Genomic DNA, 20885 nt, shown 5'->3' with positions numbered 1-20885 from the left:
GCCGCCGCCATGCCGCAGCGCCCGCCGCAGCACCGGGACTGCAGCGGGGAGCCGGCGCGGCACGGCACGGCACGGCACGGCACAGCGCGGCACACGTGGGCCGGGGGGCGGGCAGCCGCCGCGCCACGTGCGACCGGGAGCCGGCGGGAGGAGCCGCGCTGCGCGGAGCCCACGCGTGGCACGGGGAGGTTGGCACCGGCGGCCCACGGTACAGCCATCCCCGCTGCGGGCGGCCCCGCGCCTCCCCCTGTCTCTGGCCCGGCCGTGCCGGGGATGCTCCGGAGCGCGGCCCCGCTCCCGGAGCCGGGGGAGCCTGCTGGTGCGGGGCTGGGGGCTGGCTGTGCCCCCCAGGTGCTCAGCGGCTCTCGGTGGCGTCCTGGGGAGCGCACGGTGGCCTTGCGGAGGGATTCGCAGCCGGCCTCCCCCTGCGGTCTGCTGAGGCCCAAGCGTCTTGCTTTTCAGCTTTCATCTCTCTTCTTCCTGTGGGAGGCATCGTTATTATTGGTTTTTAATGGGAGGACAGCTTTAAGTTTGCAGTCTTGCTAGGAAACAAATGTACCGCTCTGGAACGAACATTATTCTTGTGCCTAGACCTGATGGAGAGTGTGGTATGTGGAAGTGATTTATCAGCTCCAGAAGTATGTGCTGAATATCCCCCCATTTACTTAGGGGGTATTAACTCTTGCTAACAAGTCGCCTAGTGCTGGAACTGCTGTGTCTTCTCTGGACCACCATCCAGGACAGCCTTGAAGTTGGGGAACTGAAAAAGAGTCAGTTGCTTACATCTCTGACAGGCTCACTAAAGGAAAAGCAGAAAGATAGCCAGAAAACATCATGGAGTTCCCCTCCAATCACTATTATTCATAATTATTCCTCCCCACTCTGTCATTCCAGGGAAGGCACCCAGATCCACAGTGGCCCAAGACATGACCTGCATACTTCTCCCCACTGCTCTAAGTCTGATGGAGAAGCTGAAGCCCAGACCCTCCGCAAGAGCCATTGCCTGTGTTCCGGGTGCCAGGAATAGGACTGGAGCAGAGGCTGTGTGACATTAGCATGTCAGTGCTGGGGACCTCTCTCAGAGCCGTGAGAGGCTTTTGCTGCCATGGACCTGCCCTGCATCCCCCATCGGTCCCTCTGCCTTCAGGCAGAGCCAGACAGCCCTGCCTTAGCTGGGCAGGGCTGAGCGAGGGGTTTATAGGGGAAGGTGGCTAGTGGGGTGAATCAGTGCTGACATTTAACACCGCTGTCTCCCCCTCACACCCGTGAAAATGGGCCACTTTGTGCGTCACTATGTCAGCAGGCACACAGGCATGAGGAGCTACTGGGGAGACCTGTGCTCCTTGCTGTGTTGGGAGAAACTCTCCCCCTCTGCAGAAGAGGCAGCTAAATTTTTATTTTTATTTTTATTTTCAAAATTGATTAATTCCCTGGGATTTCATGGGGGCTGTATACTGCTTCACAAGCTCTTGCTGGTTTTCCCTTTCTACCTCCCCAGCTCCAGTAGAGAAGCACTGTCTGGTGCTCTACCTGGGCATGACTTACAGAGGTTAACTCATAACCTCTGTTTCCAGACCTTCCCCCGGGCTGAACTTGTACCACCCAAGGAACAGATCTCATAAATTGCCGTAAACAGTACCCAAAGGGACAGGGAGAAGTTCAGTCTGCTCCTGCCTTTCTGTGTGCAAGTGCTGGGGGCGAGCACATGGCTGCTCCATCCCTATCACGGCCATGTGGGAACCATTGTCTGACACTACCCCATATTTTTGCCACAGCAGCCTGTCACCAGCCCTGAAATGTCCAATAACCTTACGCTGAGAATATCAGAAAGACAATCTGGTTTTGTGCATCCCTGTCAGCGCTTTGTGTCCCCGTTTGGAAGCTAGGTACCTGTGTCAGTGGTTACTCATCCTTATTAACCTGCAGATTCCCGAGGGATTTCCCAGTGTAGGAACTGAAGGCTGCGAATTACGGGGTTCTTTTTTTTTTAGTTAACTAGGTGCTTGGGAAGCGGTTTTGTCCGCAGTACCCTGGTCGCCGGAGATCCTCAGGTTGCACACCTCTGCTCTGGGCGAGCGCACGGAGCCGTGGCACTGCGGGAGGAGGAACCACAAGGTGGCAATCTCTCTCCGTGCTTCTACTGGCAAAATAAGCCTGGGACGAAAAGTCTCGGGCAGTAACTCGGTAAGGCTGCTGAGGCGGTTGGTCACGTCTTGTATTTTCCATGTGCGCTGTCAGATTTTTTCTTCCGTACGTTTCTCCCTTTAGGATGAAGCTCTAGGCTAGAAGAAGTGGCACTGGAGGCTGCTCTTTGGTAACTTCTCCATCCGTTGCCCCCAAGCGGGCAGCAGATGCAGCGTGTTAGATCGCTAACTACCAAGGCTGCTTGTGTGTGCGCTGGCAGAGCTACCGTGTGTGTTGGCGAGGCAGTTTCCTCCTTCATTGGAGGCACTGGCTGTAGCAGCTGCTTCTGAGTATTGCTAACCTCACGTTACAATGGTGCACGGTATAATCGTGCCAGGATCCTGCTCTGTGCAATGAGATGCCTCCGCAGGAGCAAAATAACCCAGGTGCTAGGACTAGGCAGTGACCTGCAGGCTGAGTTTTATATATGGTCTGGAGCAGCCTAGGAGGTGGGGGGACTGCAAAACCTTTGTGGCAAGGGCTCAACTCTGTGCAAAGATGTGGAGGAGAAAGAATGCTCGGTTCAGGGTGAAGCTGCCCTGGTCCTGCAGTCTCAAACACACCATCTGTTGCGACGAGCTGCATCTAGCTCAGGACATAGTTGTGTTCCTGCCAGATGTTAGCTTACATGTGCTCCATGTAAAAGTAAACTGGTGCGAAAGCTGTGGTCTGATGTGCTTTCAGTAGGATTTGACCTGCATAAGTGACGATGTGCTAGCCAGCCTCTCGCCGAGAGGATGCACTCCAGAAGTTGCAGGTGTGTGGCTGGAGCATGTTCAATGATTCAAGATAGGAAATATCTTCCAAAGCTCAAAATAAGACAAAACAAACTGAGCTTTAGCACATGCTCAATTGATTGAGTCTTTGGCAAAGTATGACATGAATTTCCAAGACTCTCACTGAGGCCTGTCCTGGCTGCATCCTGCCTCTTGAGTCCTTCAGCGAGCACTGCATGGCTGCCCTCATTTTCTTTGTATACCGTGGTCTCCTCCTTTTACCTGCTCTCTGTTGTGACATTGCTATTCAGTTAGGAATAATAACCTGCTTCCTCTGTGGCTTCTGTGCCGCAGCTCTCAAGGTCCATGGCCCTTCCCTGTGGGGAGGCCCCTGATTACGGCGGTCCTTGTCCAGCTCTGATGGTGCAGGTCCAGGAGGAGGAGGAGGGCAGCATGGATGCAGGGAGTTTGGTAAAGCCCCTTCAGATCAACTTGGCTTTGAGGTCTGAAGACAGAGTCCCAGAGGCTGCAGGCTGCAACTCGCTTCCTTCCTGGTGGAGGAGAGCCCAGCGGGTCTGTTGTCTGCTGGTCCTCCAGAAAGGAGCGAGGAGCCGCCGGGGGTCTGCTTGGGGGGATAGAAATGTTAGCAAGCAATTCCAAATCATGATGGGAAACAGAAGGAGTAAAGAAAAGCTGGATCTTTCTTTTCTTTCTCTTCTTTCTCTTCTTTCTCTCTTTCTCTCTTCCTTCCTTCCTTCCTTCCTTCCTTCCTTCCTTCCTTCCTTCCTTCCTTCCTTCCTTCCTTCCTTCCTTCCTTCCTTCCTTCCTTCCTTCCTTTCTTCCTTTCTTCCTTTCTTCCTTTCTTCCTTTCTTCCTTTTTCCCAGAAAGTGGGAAGAAAACTAGCAAGCACAGAGCTGGCTTCTCATGGAACATGTCTGCAATGTGATTGTCACTAATGCTCCACAGCCAGCCAAGAGAAGATACTTTACCCAAGTAAGTGAAATAAGCACTGAGATGTGGGATATATGATAACTTCTGAAGCAGAAGGAATAAGACCCCAGGCAAGGAAGCTCCATTTTTTTTTACTCTTTCTGAGGCTGTGGTGTTGAATTAACTCATTTTCTCTGTGTCCTGGACGTGGTTACTGCAGGTTTGCAAAGCTTTACCCAGCCTGCTGGATGTTGACATGTTAAGCGCTTGGTTTGCGATAACCAATTTTCCCCTGAAATGATACCAAAAGGTCTGCTGTTTTGATTTAAAGTGTTTTCCAAGTATTTTGGTTAATAGTTAAAGACAGTCCACTCCAAGAGAATCTAACTTGGGGAAGCCATGAAATTTAATTCATTTCGGCAACTTAAATATATAATCAGGGACATATGGTAATACTAAATACAGGGGGAAATGTCATTGTTTAAGTCAAATTTCTGCATTCAGTCAAAACCCAATAGTTGTAACATCAAACTGTACTTTCCATTGTACAGGAAATAAAGCATCATTTTTTTCAAAGCAAACAGACATGCAATTGCATGCCTATTATATTGCTTATATTGCTTTATTTTTAGCTTTCTCCATGTTGCTGTTACTAAAGAGCTAACAGAAGGAAAATTGGAGAGAGAAGAAAAAATACAACACCTAGATCTTGGTAGAAAGGACAAAGGAGATTCCTGGGCAGTGGATACATGCTCTTTCCCTGCAATTGTTTCTAGCTGAGAAGTTACTGTGCCTGGGCTGGGGATACTGCAAGCTTCCCCCTTGTTTCTGCAGACCTGCCGGCATTGAAACAGTGCTGAGGTGAGGCTGTGTTGCTGTAAGGGCCTTGGAAGTACTTCTCATTTCTCTTTGTCATTGTGCAACATTTTTTTCCTGACCCCTTGCTCCTAAGATGGGAGAAAGAACTATGTGGTTGTTGATGGTCAGTGTGAAGGATGGGTTTGTACCAGAATCACGTGAAGCTGCAGGCAGACCATGCTCTTGCATGGCTGGAGAATCCCAAAGAGATCCTCCACATTATGTATTTCAGCCTGACAAGTGATGCTTGCAGACCTTCCTCTCTCCACCACCACCTTAAAGAGGAGTAGGCCAGGAACTTAACTGTTGGTTTTGAAATTTGTATGTTGAAATTATTGCTTTTTCTGGATTTATTTTAGAGCTTTACTACAGAATGGAAACAGAGGGTCAGTCTGAGGTCTACTCAGCATCAGCCCATCTTCTAATGGCTCCCTTAGCACACCTCAGCACCTGCTGGCCTTCTCTCCTTGTTCTGTGGTGCTCATTTTTGCCCATCTGATCCTCTTCATCTCCTGGGTCCATCCTGGGCATCCACTACTTCTACACTGCCAGCATTTCACTTTGCTTCTCCTTCTTCTACTTGTGTGCTTTTCAGTCACAACCCATAGTTCTCGGTGGCTCCTTCTTTCGCTCCCTGCCTGTGACTTACTTACACACTTTTCTTCTGATTTCCCTTTGCAGACCATCAGTTTGGAGCTTTGACACAGCTGATTTTTTCTGTCTCTGTAGCAGAGCAGTGTTCAGTTGTTGTGACAGAGCTAAAGACTCTGGTGGCAGAGGTGTCATTATCAGACAGACACGGAGGACAGAGCTTTACAATTTTATAATTACCTGACAGATTCTGATTGTTTCTGCCTCCCTGACCCCAGGAGTGTCTCTGACTTGAGAGTGTTTTGGCTGCTGTTTCTTCCTCTGAGCTCTTTCTCCTCGTTGGTCTCTGCACACAGCCCCTTCCTCTTTTTTGTAATTGACTTGTTTGCTCCTCCAGCCTTGCACTTCATCCATCTTCCTATTTCCCCTCTCTGATCTACTCCTCATGTCCGCTTCCTTCATTTTTGCTGCTGGAATGTGAAGCATCTCTCCAGAAAAATATAAGGTCTCTGTGAACTTCTACCATCCCCCCCGTATTCCCTCTTCCTTCACCTCTATCATCTCCTCACAGATGGTGGGACAAATACTTGCTTGCGTTCGTTCTCAGGCTTGTTAAATTGCCGTATTCTCCTCTCTTTTTCTTTCACATGAGGATGTGAAATGAGGATAATTCTACCCATTTCTCTGCTCCTCAGGGCTAGGTTCGTTTTGAGGAAAATGTTTATGAGGCTATTGTGATCTTTGGAGCGCTTCAGAGCTACGGGTCTCCTATTGTGTCTGTCCTCTGTATCTGCTTGGCTGTGACGAATTGCTGCCACATTTGCTTCTACTCAAGATACGAAAGACAAAAGCTAATTCAGACCCAGCCATCGATTAGCACAGGGAAGTCTGTGGGTCTAAAGAGCATCCTCTGCCAAAAGGCAGTGTTACATGTGGAGATATTCCCAGTCATTATCCACCATTTTTCTTTTTTCCTATTTTTTTTTCCTGCTTGCTGAAGAGGCACTGGGCAAAAGGGATTTCTGACTGCTGGGCCGGACAGCACCTGGTTTCACCACCTCCAGAGCAGTTCTCACAGCTTTGTGCAGTTTGTGCATCTCAGCTTTCAGGATCCTCGGAACACCTGTTGGGAATCAGATGCTTTGGGAGCTTGCTCGTTCTCTCTGGAGACAGATCTGCAGGGCTGAGGTACCCTGGGCTTGCCAGAGTATTTCTGAGACCATGCATCAAATTAGGCAGATGAACAAGAAGAATAAAAACAATTTATTCTAGCAGAGTGCATGGTACCAAGCTGCTCACAGAACTGGGAATAAAGTTAGAAAACAATAAAAAAAAAATACAGAATTTAGTTGTGGCTGCCTAAAATCCAACTTCAGTCCTTTTGTATTTCATATATCTTTCTGTGGCATCTGTGTGCCCCTGCCAGGGAGAGCCCATGCACTGGTGCCTCCTTTTTGTTCCTGTCCTTTTTTTTTTTTTTTTTTTTTTTTTTTTTAAATATATATATATATTTATTATTTTTATAGGGCTCTTAATTAGGCAGCTGCTGAGTTACTAACTAACTGTGCTGTGGCTAGGTTTGGAGATACCACTGTGTTCCTTTCATGCTGGCAAAAACGCAACGATGGCATCGCCAAATGTGCTTTTCCTGCCCAGGCGGTGGGTTTTGATCGATGCCTTGCCTTTTGCACTTATGGCAGGAGGAAGCTCTCTCAGTAGGTTTGCTTTCCTTGTGCCGTCGCTCAGCTCCCTAGCCAGCCGCTCTTCTTAGCCCAGACAGATGTTTTTGCTTGTTACAGAACTTCACGGGACACCTCCATTAGAGAGTAATGCACGGGTACTGCATTAAATCAAGCAATTGTCTTCTGCCTGCTCGCACAGGTTAGACGTGATACATCAACACGCTAGAAAATTGTTTCAGCAGTGGAGTTCAGGCTGTGCAGCACCCACCTTTGGGCACTGGTAATTTTAGGAGGTTGCATTCCAGACATTAAGGCTCTTGTGGTGAAAATGATGGACACAGCGGTGCAGAAAGAGCAAAAACCTCAATAAAAAGAATCTGCTGTGCTGTTACAGGGTCTGATGACCACATTCATTGTCCTTGCTCTTCTCAGAAATTGTCTGGGGAGAACAAGTAAGTCAGGCCATGGTACAGGGCAAGCATTTAAGAGTCTGAAAAGAAAACATATTTTGGTAAATTATCTATGGATAGCGTTCTTTACTTTCACTAGCTGAATTCTCTCCTTGCTGGCTTCTTTTAGAACCATAACTCAGGTTTACTTGACAGCACTACAGAAACAGACATGGTTGATATCTTGGGAATCAAAGACATGATGATTTTTTTAAAAAAAGGCTGTCTAGCTTGTTTTTATTCTTCCTAGCCTAATGGAGGTTTGTTTGGTACAGCACATCCTCTGATGATAATAACTTTCATCATTTATGAGCAGACGTTTATTTTCTAGCGAGCTAAAAATGTTCCTCCTAAGGAGGTTTTCCTATTTTCTTTTGGGCCGATTTATACAACCAGAGATCTCAGTTTAATTTTTCTTCTTATTCTTTTTTTTTTTTTTTTTTCTCTTTCTGTATCAACCCTGAGATCCAAAGAGGTTTCCTTTGCTGAAAGCCTTCAGCAACTGATCATATCATTTACAACAAACACTTTCTCAGGCAGTAGCTGTGGAAAAGTGAGGAAAAAAAATCGCAGTAACTACCTATGATAGCAAAGTTAAATGCACATTTAAGTGTTTGTGAGCTGCGACTGACTGAAAGGGTGCCAGACATTTTGCAAATATACACAAAAAGACAGGCCCCTGCTCTAATCGGCTTATAAATTAGAAGGAAAGTACATTGGCAAGAGCAGAAGAGATGATATGACATGCTTTAAATAGTTTATTGGGAGCTGGAGAATTGTTGTTTATTTGGTGATGTTGGGAAAATATTTAATGTGCTTTGGTTAAACTCTTTATAGAAATGCTTCTCCTCCCCCAGTTTTCTTTCCCAATGACTATTCTGGAGATTAAAAACAGCAAGTTCAGAGTAGATGGAAAATTGAGAAATGTATTTCCAAATGGCCAAAACCGCGAGTAAACCTTTATAGATAGGGTTGTATTTTTTTTTTTTTTTTTTTTTTTTAATGCTAGCCAGGCTTTCTAAAGCAATTACCGTAATCCAAGAAAGGACCGGCGCTTCGAGCCCGAGCCCCTCTGCCGCCAGCCGATCCGCCCTCCCTCCCTCCCGGGCTACCGGAGGAGCAACCGAGGCGCCTCCCTCGCCGGTAGCCGGAGCTGCCCCGGCTGCGGGCTCCCGGTAGGCTTCCGGTAGGCTCCCGGTGGACTCCCCGCTGCCCGTGCCTCCGCCGGCCGCAGGTGAGCGGCGTCGGAAGGGCTTCGACGGCGAGCCCCCGGGCGGTGTGCGAGCCGCTGGCAGCCGGGAGGCTTTGTGTGCTCTGCTGCTCCGTGCCGGCGGGGCCGGCCCCGCAGACAAACCACTGCCCAGCATCCGGAGCTTGCGTTCGGAGCGGGGAGTAACTGCGGGGGACGCTTCGGAGTAAACATGTTTCCCCTCCGAAGCGGTTTGTTTGTAAGGAAAAAGGTTAAGCGGGATAAATTGTTTTCTTTCTTGTCCTTGTCTGCATAACGGGTTCGCGTTTCGTTTTACAACAGAGCCGTGCTTAGCAAGAGGCGGGACACGAAATTTCGGCCTGCAACTGCAACGCTTATTTGTCCAACAAATGCCACCGAAGCTTTGCTGATGTCTTTTGATAACACCGAAACAAGATAAACAAACAAACCGAAAGATAAAAACAAGAAAAAGCAAGGCGATGGTTCAGAAACTCGTGTCCCTCCTTGGCGGTGACCCCAAAACCGAGCAACTTCTGGAGACTCCAAGTCCCGGGCCGGTTAAGTGCTTTTGAAAACCGAAGTTGTTTGCAGACGAACACAAATTTCCAAGCTTAAATTGCCTTCTTCCTGTCCCGGGATGCCAGGGCTTTGCACAGCTGAAATTGCACAGCCCTTTCCCCCGGATCCTCTTACTTCTATAGCGCTCGAGTCCCCGCTGCTCCGCGCTTGGCGCCGGGGCACCCTTTGCTGCTTTTTGTCACCGTGTGCGCGCCCGGCGGCCTCTCCCGGGCTGTTTTGGAGCCCGGCCGCGTTCACGGGGCCGTTCCACGACAAATCCCATTTTGTGCATTTCCCGTTAATCCCAGCGGAGCTTCCCGCTGGGAAACGGGGTGCTTGGGAGGTGCTTCGTCCTTCTCCCCGCTACTACTCAGCGCACGGGCACTGCGTGCTCCCTCCGTGCTCGCCCCCGGATTTTTTTTTTTTTATTTTTTTTTTTTTCCCCGGGGCCCGGGACACCGGGAGCAGGCAGCCGTGTGTGCCGGGGTCCTCGCACCGATCGGCCCCGCCACCTCCGGACTCCTCGGTGCAGGGGTGGCCGCAGGTGGGTGCCGGCTCCCCCGGGCCGGGCCCGTGACCAGCAGATGGTGCTGCGGGCTCCCGCTGCGGGTTCCCGGGGGCGCGGGGCCCCGACGGCACCGGGAGATCCCCGCGGCCCGCACCGGGCCCGGCCCCTCTCCACGGCACCGGGGCCCCGCGAACCGCCGGGGGCCGGGGCGGACCACTCCGGGGGCGGAAGGCCCAGGTAGAGAGCGTTACGCGGCCCGAAACTCGCCGGTTGCCGGAGTGCGGGAGTGCGGGGCTTGCTCGGGAACCGGCAGCCGGCGGGGCAGGATGCCCGCTTCGGACAGGCGCACCTGGAGGTGAGGCATCACTCCCCGGGCAGCTCGGCAACCCCCTGCCCGGTGCACCCAGCGCCGAAACCGCCGCTGCGCACCGAGCCCGGGCCGTCCCGCCCCGGTACTCGGCGGCGGCTCTCGCGCCTCCGCCCCGGTCCCGCACGGGCTGGCACCGGAGCGGGGAGCATCGGTGGTCCCGTCGAACCGCGCTGCCGTTTGCGCACCGGGAGCGTCTGCGGCCACCGGAGGGTCCCGAGGGGGGCGGGAGAGGGCGGCCGGGGGCCCGATTCCGTGCGCCGGTCGAGCTGAGCCCGGGGTTCCAGCCCGGGGGCTCCGGGCTCTCGCGGCGACCGTCGGGTCTCTCCAAACCGGCAGCGCTCGGCCCTGGTTGCCGCAGCCCCGCACGAGCTCTCGCCGCGGCTGGTGCCTTTAGGGGTGAGCGGCTCCCCTCTTCCCTACCCAGGCCGCTTCCGCTGCCTTACCTCCTGCTTACAAGCCGGAGCCGCGCTGGGCGGCTGCGCTCCGGTCCCGGTACCGAGCTCCCCGTTGTCTCGGTGCCCCGGCTGCGGCCCGGTTCTGCGCGCTCCGGGAGCTCCCGCGGCGGAAAGCGGCCGCCGGTGCGCGGCGGAACCGGGGCAAAGCGAAAGCTCGGTGCTGGCGGCGTCTTGGCGGGCCGGCGGGCCCCGAGCCGAGGGGGTTAAACCAGGAGCCTCCCCTTACCTTCAAAAAGTTAAAAATGTCTGGAGCCTGCATCTCTTAAAGGGGCGGTGCTGGCTGCAAGGAGTCTTGGCACCGGCTGCGAGAAAGGCTGGTCAGGGGCGTGAGTTCCCCTCCACCAGCACCAAAACATTGCAAAAAAAGGCAGAGCGCCCCACACTTTAGATAAGGACAATTAGCCACCAGCGAGCCCCTGCAGACAGCGAGTTAATTAGGGGTTTCCTGCTCTCCGGCATGCCCTGTCCCAGCTCCTGCCCCCCCGGGCTCTTAGCCCTGATGGCACCTGGGCTGGCCCTCATGGCCACCTTCTCGCTGCCCTCCCAGGCCGGGGACAGGAGAGCGCTGCCGGTGGAGAAATCTCCAGGTGTGAAGGGAAGAACTCTCATTCTCCTTGATGTCAACACCAAGAGCCCTGTCAGGATAATCAGTGAGAATTTCCTCTCCCTGCAGCTGGACCCCTCCATCATTCATGATGGCTGGCTCGATTTCTTAAGGTAAGGCAGGAGCCCCCCCGGCGCCCTCCCCACGCCGCCCGCGGGGCGCCCCGGCGGCCCCAGCCTCCCAGCCCCGCCGGGCTCCGCGCTGCTGGCGGCGCTTGTTGTGACGGAGGGAGCGAGGCCATGGTTTCCATTAAGATGCACATGTTTGCAATGGAGAAAGCATTTCGGAGACTTATCAGTTATGACTGCAAAAATGTCGTGCTCCCCTCGCTCCAACAACCGCCCCTCTGCAAAAAAAAACACAACATGGGGCCGAGGCAGCACAGGGGAAAAAATAATATATAAATAAAGAACTAGCAGCAGGAACGGGGCCGCCAGCCGACCCGAGCCTTCCCCAGGTCCCGACGGGCGGAGAGCAGGGGTGTCGGCCAGGTCTTCAGAGCCCGGCGCTCCCCGGGACTTCCAGCCCCGCGCGGGGGGGCAGAGCCGGGCTGCAGCTGCGCCGAGCTGCCGCGGCCTGGAGGCACTGGGACGGCCAGAAAGCCCCTTCCCTCCCTGCTGGGTAAGTCGGGGAAGCAGATCCGGGGTCCGCACGCCCGCTCAGAGGGTCCCGTCGGCTGCCGCCTCCGCCTCGCTGCGCTCCTCCGTGCCCGCGGGACGGTCCGGCACGGCACGGCACGGCTGCGGGGGCGCACCGCTGCCTCCGCCACGCCGCTGCACTTGTCCGGGGGGTACCGGGAGGGGGGCACAGCCGGGTCCCACCGACCTCCGAGCCGCCACCAGGCGGGGCGGCCCCGTTCCGCACCGTTTTGCCGGCGCAAAGCCCCGCAGCCGGGCGCAGCCGCGGGGGTGCCCGCTCCGCTCCGAGCCGTGCCGTGGCGGGCCGTGCCGTGCCGTGCCGGGTGGGGCGGCCGGGCCGTGGCGAGCTCCGTATCCCCGCGGGCAGCGGGCCGGTGCGGGTGCGGGTAGGGCCGGGCCGTCCCGCAGCCCCCTCAGCCCCGTCTCTCCTCTCCCCAGCTCCCGGCGGCTGGTGACCCTGGCGAGGGGCCTGGCCCCCGCCTTCCTGCGCTTCGCGGGCAAGAGGACGGACTTTCTGCAGTTCCACAACGTGAAGAACCCGGCCAAGAGCCGCGGCGGGCCCGGACCCGATTACTACCTCAAGAACTACGAGGACGGTGAGCGGCGCCGCGGGCCGAGCCGGGCTGGGCCGGGCCGTGCGCGGGGGGGCCGGCGCGTCTCCGGGGGGCTCCGGGGGACTGCGGGAACCGTGCAGCCCCGCTCCGCCTGCCCGGGCTCCGCGGCAAACGGCAGCGCCGTACGCCCAGGCGGGGCCGTGCCGTGTCGTGCCGTGCCCGGGCGGTGCTGCCCTCCGGGCACCGGCTGGGGAGCCTCCCCCTTCCCTCTCGTTGCCGGAGTATCCGGCGGGGGCCGGTCCCGGGGAACAAAAGGCCCACAGAGGGGAGCGGGGCTTTCCGTGCCCCCCCGGCTCCTTTCTCTCCTGCACGGTACCGCAAGCCGCAGAGGCACCGGACGGTTCCCGGGTACCCGCGGGTCGCGTCCCGTTCTGCCTCTGCACCGTCCTGCCTGGATCCTGCGGTGCTCTCGGAGAGCCCTGCCTTTCCCCAGGGAGCCCTGCTTTTCCCCGGGGACCCCGGCGTCGTTCCCGTGTTTCTCCGCCCGGGGCTCCCCGCCGCACAACCGGGCTCGGTGGCGGCTGGGCCGCTCGGTCCCCGCCTGCTGCTGCCGCTCGTCGGTGCCCGGTGGGGTCGCTCCCCGTCCAGCCCGCCGTGCCACCGCGGCTCTGTCCCAAATTCACTGGCTCCCGGCTTTCCTCTGCTCCCTTCCTCCCCGCTCTCGTGCCCTCCTCCCCGGCGGCTCTGCAGCTGCACAAAAGGCTTTCACCTTTTGTGGCCCTTAATTCGCACAAAGAAACTTGGTAGAAAAGGCAGGGCCGAGTCTCCATCCTCAGGCATTTGTTTTAAGAAGCAGAATACCATGTCTGCATGCAAGAATTTATTGATTTTTCTCCGTTGCCTTTAAAAAAAAAATAATTTCTTACTCATGACTTAGAAAAATTAGCTGAAGATATTTCCACAAGTAATTTTGAAGGCCAATTAATGCCAGACAGATCCCAGTGGGCAGTTTTGTGGAACAGAGGAAGTTTTGCAGAGATCTAGTCAGCAGCACAGTGCTGAATGGAAAAAGCAGATGCGTTTGCCAGTTTTCTGATGGCTCTCCCTCCCGCTGTTCCCCCTCATAACGTCTGATCTCGGTGAGGTGAGTGAGGGTCCCTCTAGTCCCACACACAGGCAGGTGGGTGAGTCTGTGTGCTCCTTCTTTTGCCTGGTCTCTGACCCGGAGCAGTCCCCATGTTAGAACTTGTTTTACTTTTCCTTCTCGTAACAAATCTCTGGTGAAGGGTTTGTTGTAAGCTCTGCCTACTGAGATGAACTTCTGGAGCAATTGCTGACCAACCCTGCCGCAGCCACCTCGGAGAGGAGAAATTAAGTGTAGTGCATAAAACCATGGATGGGATTCATACAAAACATTTGCAGGAATAAATTTTCCTACTTCAGCCCAAAGGTCAATTTTTCAACAACTTGCAGGAGAGAACTTACACTTATTAAATGTCTTCACAGCAGCTTTCATGTTAGGGAAGGACTGAAAGCTTTTGTGTTTTTTTTTTTTTTTTTTTTTTTTTTCAGTTTTCCTCGTGGCAATAAAGTTGAAATGTAGCAGTCCTTCAGAATGAAGCTTCTCATAGAAGTTGTAACCACAGGTCTTAACTTTTCATCACTTAAATATGGAACAGAACCATTGCAAATGTGGGTGAGGGAAGGAGGGGACACATGTGGTGTGTATCAAGCATCAGTGTAAATCAGAAAGGTGTGGTAAAAGGGATTTCCTGCCTGGAAGCAAAGCTTTCTTATTTGTTCTTAAGATCTGTGTGCAAACTCCGGGGCTAGAATTGCTAGTAGCTCTCATCTTTTTGTGCTGAGGCTGCACCGAGTGCTTCACTAGAGGGATCCAGTTCTCCAAAATGAAATCCTGATGCCACTGCAGCTCTCTGCCCCACTGTACTGGATCTGAGCAGCCATGTTCTCCTTTCGGAGCACTGCTCTGGTTTTTGTTCCCTCATCTGTGGCTTGTCCGGGATCTGCTTGGGCTCAGGGCATGCACAAACGTGCATCCCTGCCCTTGCTGTGAAGAACTTGTGAGCTGAGCAGGCAGCACAGAAAAAGATGGCAATCAGTGAGCATGGGGGAAGCCAGCAAGCGCCCTGCTAGTTCCCTTCCCCCTCCCTGAGTTATCTGGGGTGATATGGGTTGTTTTCCGTGTGCATGTGCTTTTGTTTGGCCAGCAACTATTTTCTGAATTTTGTTGTCTAAGCTTTAGTGGCACAGATATGGGAAAGAAGTTATGGGACGTGGTTAGTTAAAAAAGTGATTATAAGAGAAATCTGTGAATGTCTAAGCCTGACACGTCACGATGGTGATTTTTAGTGGTGTGACAAGTCATAGCTCAGTTATTTTCTGCTTTTCTGCTCAGTTGTTTTGAGCAATTGTCTCTTTGCATGTTTGTCCTGTGGGTGCAGACAGACTCCAGGCTTGTGAGTCCAGAGCCTGTTCTCTCTTTGCAGCCCCCATGGATGCTCCCGTACCTTGTGTTCCCATGTGGCCCGCACATAACTGGGAGGGAAGTGCACATCTTATATTCCTCTGTCTCCTTGCAGCTGCAGCAACTCAGTAAAGTGCAGGGCTGAGAGGCAGAGGTGAAGGACATGCACACAAGGCTGCTCTGAGAACTAGCAAGTACCTTCTGTGAGCGGTGCTCATGCAGCACCTCTGCATGCTCATGGGCCACCCAAATGTGCTGGGTGAAGCAGATGGGCAGCAGCAACAGGGCTGCTTTGCAGCATCCTTCATGGATGCTCTGCACAGTGACGATGCTTGCTAGAGTTTGAATGAATCTCCAGGCAGGGATCTTTGCACTGCAAATCCTCCTCCGCTACCCCGCTGCCTTCCAGATCAGATCCCTCACTGTCTCCTTTGATTGTCTTTGCATCCCTGTAGTGCCTCACCTTTCTGATGATCTGAAATTTTCAGAGATTCTCCCAACTCTTTCCCTCCATGTAAAATTAAACTTATTTCCCTTTCAAACTGTTAAAACCATGCATAACTCCACCTTCTGAAAGGTCTTCCTTTGGGTTCACCAGCCCGTCTTTTTCCTCTTCTCTCCCCCTGTACCCGAGGGGCAGAAGTGCACCTTATAATTGTACCTGGTACTGGTGCTTTGAGTTAGGAAGCACCACCTCCCGCCCTCAAACGCACACGGTGACAAACACCGAGGAGTACCCATTCAGTTCACAGAGCTGGACGTTTGTGCCATGTTTGGAGGCTGTGTATCAGGAGTTAGGGATCACCTTAGGTGGTATCTTCTTAGGGTGTCCCAGGAGGCCCCCTCTGAGGCACAGGTGATGTGCCAGCACAGGCCAGCCTCCTGCCTTGCCTCCTTAGGGCTGCAGCTTTCAGGCAGGCAGATGCCACTGGAAAGTTGCTGGGGTTTGGCAAAAAAGACCCAGCCCTTAGCAGAGTGCTCTGTAGTACCTTGTAATCCTGGTTTCATCTCCTCTTCGTGTTCAGCCACCTGAGTGGGGCTGGAACAGCTGGGCTCAGGTCCGTAACTGATATGGATTTACCAGTGGTAATTTAGTAGTTCAACAGCTTATTCTACAGCCATGTATTCTTTCCCTGAGAGAGTGTGGGTGAATCCAAGGATTATAGTGGTTTCTTTTTGCTTGTTTCTAAAGTATACTTAATTTTCCTGCAGTAAAGCATTCCCTTCAGGCTTTGGGGTCATTTCTTTCTTGCACTAATTCTTCCTGGAAGCACGGACCTGGACGCATTGTAAAACACCAGGTGTGTATGGCATCCTTCCTTTGAACCCTGAGCAGCCTCCCCCCGCCCCAGACCCGTCATGTCTGGGCAGTTAGGGCAGCGGAGCGGTGAGTGATCTGCGGCAGCGGCTCGTGGTGCCCACAAAGAGTGCCTGTGGCAACTCGTTTCGGCCTGCCTGTAAAGCTGGCACAGAAATGCCATCAGCTGGTGGCAGATTGGTTCATACCTGACAGAGGAACTTGTTAAAGCAGTTGCCTATGAGAAATGGACTGGGTGCACTGTAGGGCATGTGGTCCCTGTTGATGGCAGTGTGTCTGTATGTATTCCCTGAACTTTGTGGAATATTACAAGGTCATCTAAACTGTTACATTAAATCCCCGTGTACAATGCACACTGGGTGGCTGCCATCCTGTGCAGCCCACGCTTTGCACAGTCAGTCCCCAGGTCAGCCCTTTTTGGATATGGCATCGGTCTGCCTGAAGTCTGCTTGCAATGGAAAACCAGCTTACCATATACCAAGCTCTGGTACCAGGAGGTGGGGCTGTGCTGGAGACTTTTTGACACCTGTTGGTCAAGAGGTGCAAGGTTTTTGGCCTGAGAGACTTGTGTCTCCCTTAACTGCAGCTTCTCTCTGTGTGCTTCTCTCTGAGTTTGTTTTTCCTCACCAGCTGTGCTGAGAGCTGTGCTTTGATAGCTGGAGATGCTTCACTCCTGCCATAGGCACACATCAGATCCCTGGGCAGGTGGTTTGGAGAGCTGGTGTGTCTTCTGTTGGTTCAGCAAGGGGTGCTACAGGTGCCATCCCAATCCTAGAGGCTGTTCTGGAAGGTCCCTGCTGGTGCTCTAGCATGAGCCTGGTGGGCAGAGGTGGAGCCTCCTGTTCTCAACTGCCTCTTATTTCAAAGCCACAGAGACCAGTTTTGGACAACCTCTGGTAGCATAAACATTACTTAGAGTTTCCCCCTGTGCGTATGTGCTGTAAAGGAAAACTCAAGGGAAAAAAAAAAAAAAAGAAATTTCTTGTAGCTGAAATTTTTCAAGTTGTGTTGGCCCAAGTGCATGGCCTGTGGGATTTCTTCATCCTTTCACAGCCTACTGGGGGTCTGTGGCTGAGAAGAGACCAGAGGACATTCACCACACACCGACAGCGTGGCCCTGTGTGGGTCGTGGGAGGGAGAGGGGAAAGGGAGCACATTACATGCTGTAGGTAGTGCATAGGGAAAGTTTCGGAGCTGAAGTGCATATGGACAACACATTTCAAAAATACTCTCTTAATTGCTGGTAAGTTACTTCCTTCTATTTTATTTCCTTTTTTGGAGAGGATACAGGGCATCTGGAAAAATGGCCAATTACCACAAAAACCTGGGAAAAGACATGTTCCTTATGCCTTCCATACTAGTCAGGAGATTTTGCCATATAGTGTGGGAAGCCTTGTACCGTGCTGTGTAATCCTGGCTACTGGGTTTTGTGGGCATCCTTTCAGTCTGAGATCCACTCCTTCAGACACCTTTAATATACCTGGCACCGCACCTGAAAGTGGAGGTTTGTTCAGCAGGGGGATTCCACCTTCCACCCGTGCCAAGTCTGTATTGCACAGGCTGCTTCTGCGATGCTGTGCTTTTAGAATATGTGTGAAAGTCTTCGGTATCGTGTTGAAAGGAAGACAGTAAACTGCTAAATGACCCGAGGATTCCTTTATATTCTTTCAGCAGAAAATTGGCATCTTCTACCTCCTGCACTTGGGCTTGTTACAGATACTCCTTTTGCCAAGTGGCACTTCCCTTCACCTGGACCCCAAGTTCTCAGGGTGAGAACATGGGAAAGACCGGTCACTGATGCTGAGGTGTGTGCCAGCACACTGCTGCTCCTACCTGCCTGCCCCTTCTGGCATGTTCCTGCAGTCTGCTGGATCTGGAGCCTGAATTTATGTGGAGAGTCAGTTCAGGCCAGAAATGAAAGGCGGAGAGGTGATTGCACACCAGCTAGTGCAGCTGCCTTAACCAAGTAACGTGTGACCACAAGTGCTAAGAAAGGAAAGAGTGCGGTGAAAGGTAGGACTGTGGCAGCATCAGCCTTGGTCACATAAAATTTGACAAAACTGCCACCTGAACCTGGTGAGGGTCATCTCTAGGGTGTCTGCCACCAAAAGTATTGGTCCCCGGTGCCTTTCTTTTGCTCTGCGCTGTGTTCTGCTGCTGCTTGCCTTGCATTGGCTCTGGCACCTTTCTGATCATCTGTTAAGCCAGCAGAAAACTAACTCAGGAAAATAAGGCACCTGTTTTTTCTGTGGATTTAGTGAGCAGGATGATGATGGTCACCAGGGGGTATGAGGACACCAGAGCAGTGAGGGTTATTGTCTTGTGGCTGGGATTGCCGCTTTGGCTCCACCAGCTCATAAAACTACTCTGAGTGCAGCAGGTGTATCACAACGAGCTGAATCATCCCTTTGTCCCCATAAAAATAAACACACAAATGAGCTGTCCTTTACTCAAGGAACCACCTTCTGTTTCTGATCTCCTAGAGCACCTGTTTGTCTGCCTGTGTCCCTCGACAGCTTAGGCATCTGTCCTCTCAGAGCCCACAGAGGAAACAGTTGCTTTTTCACCCTCTGGGTGTTTAAAACACAGATCCTCCGGGAGGCTCGCAGCAGCTCAGACATTGTGAGCACTCTGTCCTGAAGACTGGCAGATCCTCTGATGGCCTCTGGAGCTCTGGGATTTGCCAGGCCACTTGCAGAAAGCTCCACATCTTGGTGGGAGCTCTGCAGCAGCCTCCTGCCTGCTGGGTCCCAGGGGCTGCGAGCACAGGGAGAGAGCCACAACCCGCTCTGCGTGGTGGGGGCTTCTCTGGAAGGAGCCCCCGTGCTTAGCTGTTTCCTGGGAAATAAAAAACGGCCACAGAAATCACCTTACACGAGGTAAGGGAGATACCTCTGTGCAGGAGATGCTTCCGAAGACTGACTGTTTATCTCAGTTTTTCTTGTAAAATTTCAAACTGTTTTGCAAGAATCGTGCATGAAAATTGCTTTATAACTGCAGGAAATGGCGCAATCAAACAATGAGATCCTGATTAGTTAGCCATTTGCTGCTATATGGGTGAGACAAAAGATTCCTGTGGTTATATGTTTCATTGTTTCTAATAAGCATCCTAAATTATCTAAAAAACATTACTTTTTTTTTTTCTTTTTTTTAGATGTTCTGCATTTCTTTCTATGCTACATCTCATGAAATAGAAATAATTCATGCAAAATAACATGCATGGGGGAAATGCGTGCGACTTCCCATACAACTGGGTTCTGAATTGGCTGTTGCCATTCGTGGAAAATGTTTTGAATTTATTATGGATTGTTCTCTGAATGCACTTAAGGAAGTATAAAGCGAATCACTGTTAGGAAGCATTAGGAAAGAAACCCAGTGAGAGCATTCTTAGGCTATAAGCACACTGTGCTATAGTGGGACCACACGAACCCATGCAAAGAATACATCTGTGTAGGATAAGGTGATGGAGGCAGTCAAAATCACAGCTTTCAGACACAGATATCAGCGTATTTTCAGCTTGGGAAAAATGACTGATGATATGATAAATGTTATGAACTCAGAGGCATGCAGAGAAGACAATTTGGGAATAATTATTTCCTTGCTTTCATTACACAAGAAATAGGGAGCATCCAGTGGAATTATTACATATAAAACAAACAAATATGATTTTTTATATAGTGCGAAATAACTTGTGGAACTCATTGTCAGGGAATTTTCCCATCTAAAAGAAAGGAATGAGACAAATCTGTCAGAGGATTGCCTATTGAAGACAGACACGATGAGGATGCAGCTTCTGGCTTGAGAAATCTTTGGGCTTTCTACATGGAGGCTGTGCTCCTCATTTCGCAGACAGTGGGCTCTTTATGACAGCTCCGGAAGACAAATCTGAGTTTTAAAGCATTTTTAAAGGCGTTCATTTAAAAAGTGGGTATTCTCTAATTCTCTATTCGTGTCCGGCGACCCGAAACGGATTCGGGTTTTGCCTGGTGCCTGCTGGATTTCTGCCATGAGACGGCTCCTCCCGGCTCGCCCGTCCGTGGGGGGCTGCCCAGGAGCCTCAACGGGTTCACGCCAGCCCTGGGGGCAGGCGGCTGGCTCGGGGGAGCCTCCAGGAGCTCGGCCGGTCCCGGGGGCTCCGGGCGGGACAGGGGGGAGCTCCCCCGGGACCGCCCGGGGGGCGATGCTGCAGCCCGGGGGGCAATGCTGCGGGCCGGGGGGCGATGCTGCGGGCGGCTCCGGGCAGCCGCAGCTCACCTGGCCGCCACACGGGTGTGCTCCCGGCATACCGCATGGAGGCTCCCGGGCCCGGCACCGCGCCTCCGCCGCCGCCGCCGGAGCGGGGACCAGCCGGAGCGGGGCTGGCCCGCAGCGCCCCGTCGGGGCTGCGCCGCGGGGACCCGCCCGGGAGAGCCGCGCCGAGCCATGCCGTGCTGAGCTGGCCAGGGTACTGACCCGGCCCGGCACGGCCCGGCACGGCCCGGCCGGGCCGCTCCCTCTCGAGGCAGAGCTGCCGGCTTTGGAAACCATTTGGCGTCCTCTGGGGCTCCCACATCTGGAGTTCTTCTCTCTCACTTCTGGCAAGAGACGCTTGGTTTCTTGTTGTGCTGGGTATTTTTCTTCCTTTTTTTTTTTTTTTTCTTTCTTAATTTTATTTCGACTTTTGGTGTTTGTTTTTATTGCTGCTCCACGTTCCGGAAGTCCTGTTCGGGGACTGCCCTGCCCAGCACCTCCTTCTCCTTCTCCTTCTCCTTCTCCTTCTCCTTCTCCTTCTCCT

At 52.8% G+C, this 20885-nt stretch overlaps 1 protein-coding gene across 4 annotated transcripts in view; it reads left to right on the top strand.

The window, feature by feature from the left end:
- The window catches only part of HPSE2 (heparanase 2 (inactive)), a 108727-nt gene that overhangs the window by 1132 nt on the left and 86710 nt on the right, over positions 1-20885 (top strand). For 2 of the 4 annotated variants that reach the window (XM_035311806.1, XM_035311805.1), the window contains exons 1-2: positions 10910-11229; positions 12193-12350. In XM_035311806.1, coding sequence (XP_035167697.1) covers positions 10970-11229; positions 12193-12350 — 418 coding nt within the window. In that variant the 5' untranslated portion in view covers positions 10910-10969. Of the gene's footprint in view, positions 1-894; positions 2185-2268; positions 2942-3785; positions 3895-10909; positions 11230-12192; positions 12351-20885 lie in introns of those variants that run through there. The other 2 variants (XM_035311808.1, XM_035311807.1) reach the window with 2 other exon arrangements.

The sequence above is a fragment of the Oxyura jamaicensis genome, assembly GCF_011077185.1.
Source record: "Oxyura jamaicensis isolate SHBP4307 breed ruddy duck chromosome 6 unlocalized genomic scaffold, BPBGC_Ojam_1.0 oxy6_random_OJ55, whole genome shotgun sequence".
In the NCBI taxonomy this organism is placed as follows: domain Eukaryota; kingdom Metazoa; phylum Chordata; class Aves; order Anseriformes; family Anatidae; genus Oxyura; species Oxyura jamaicensis.
Note: the sequence above shows the minus strand (reverse complement) of the source record. Positions and strands in the feature narration are given on the sequence as shown.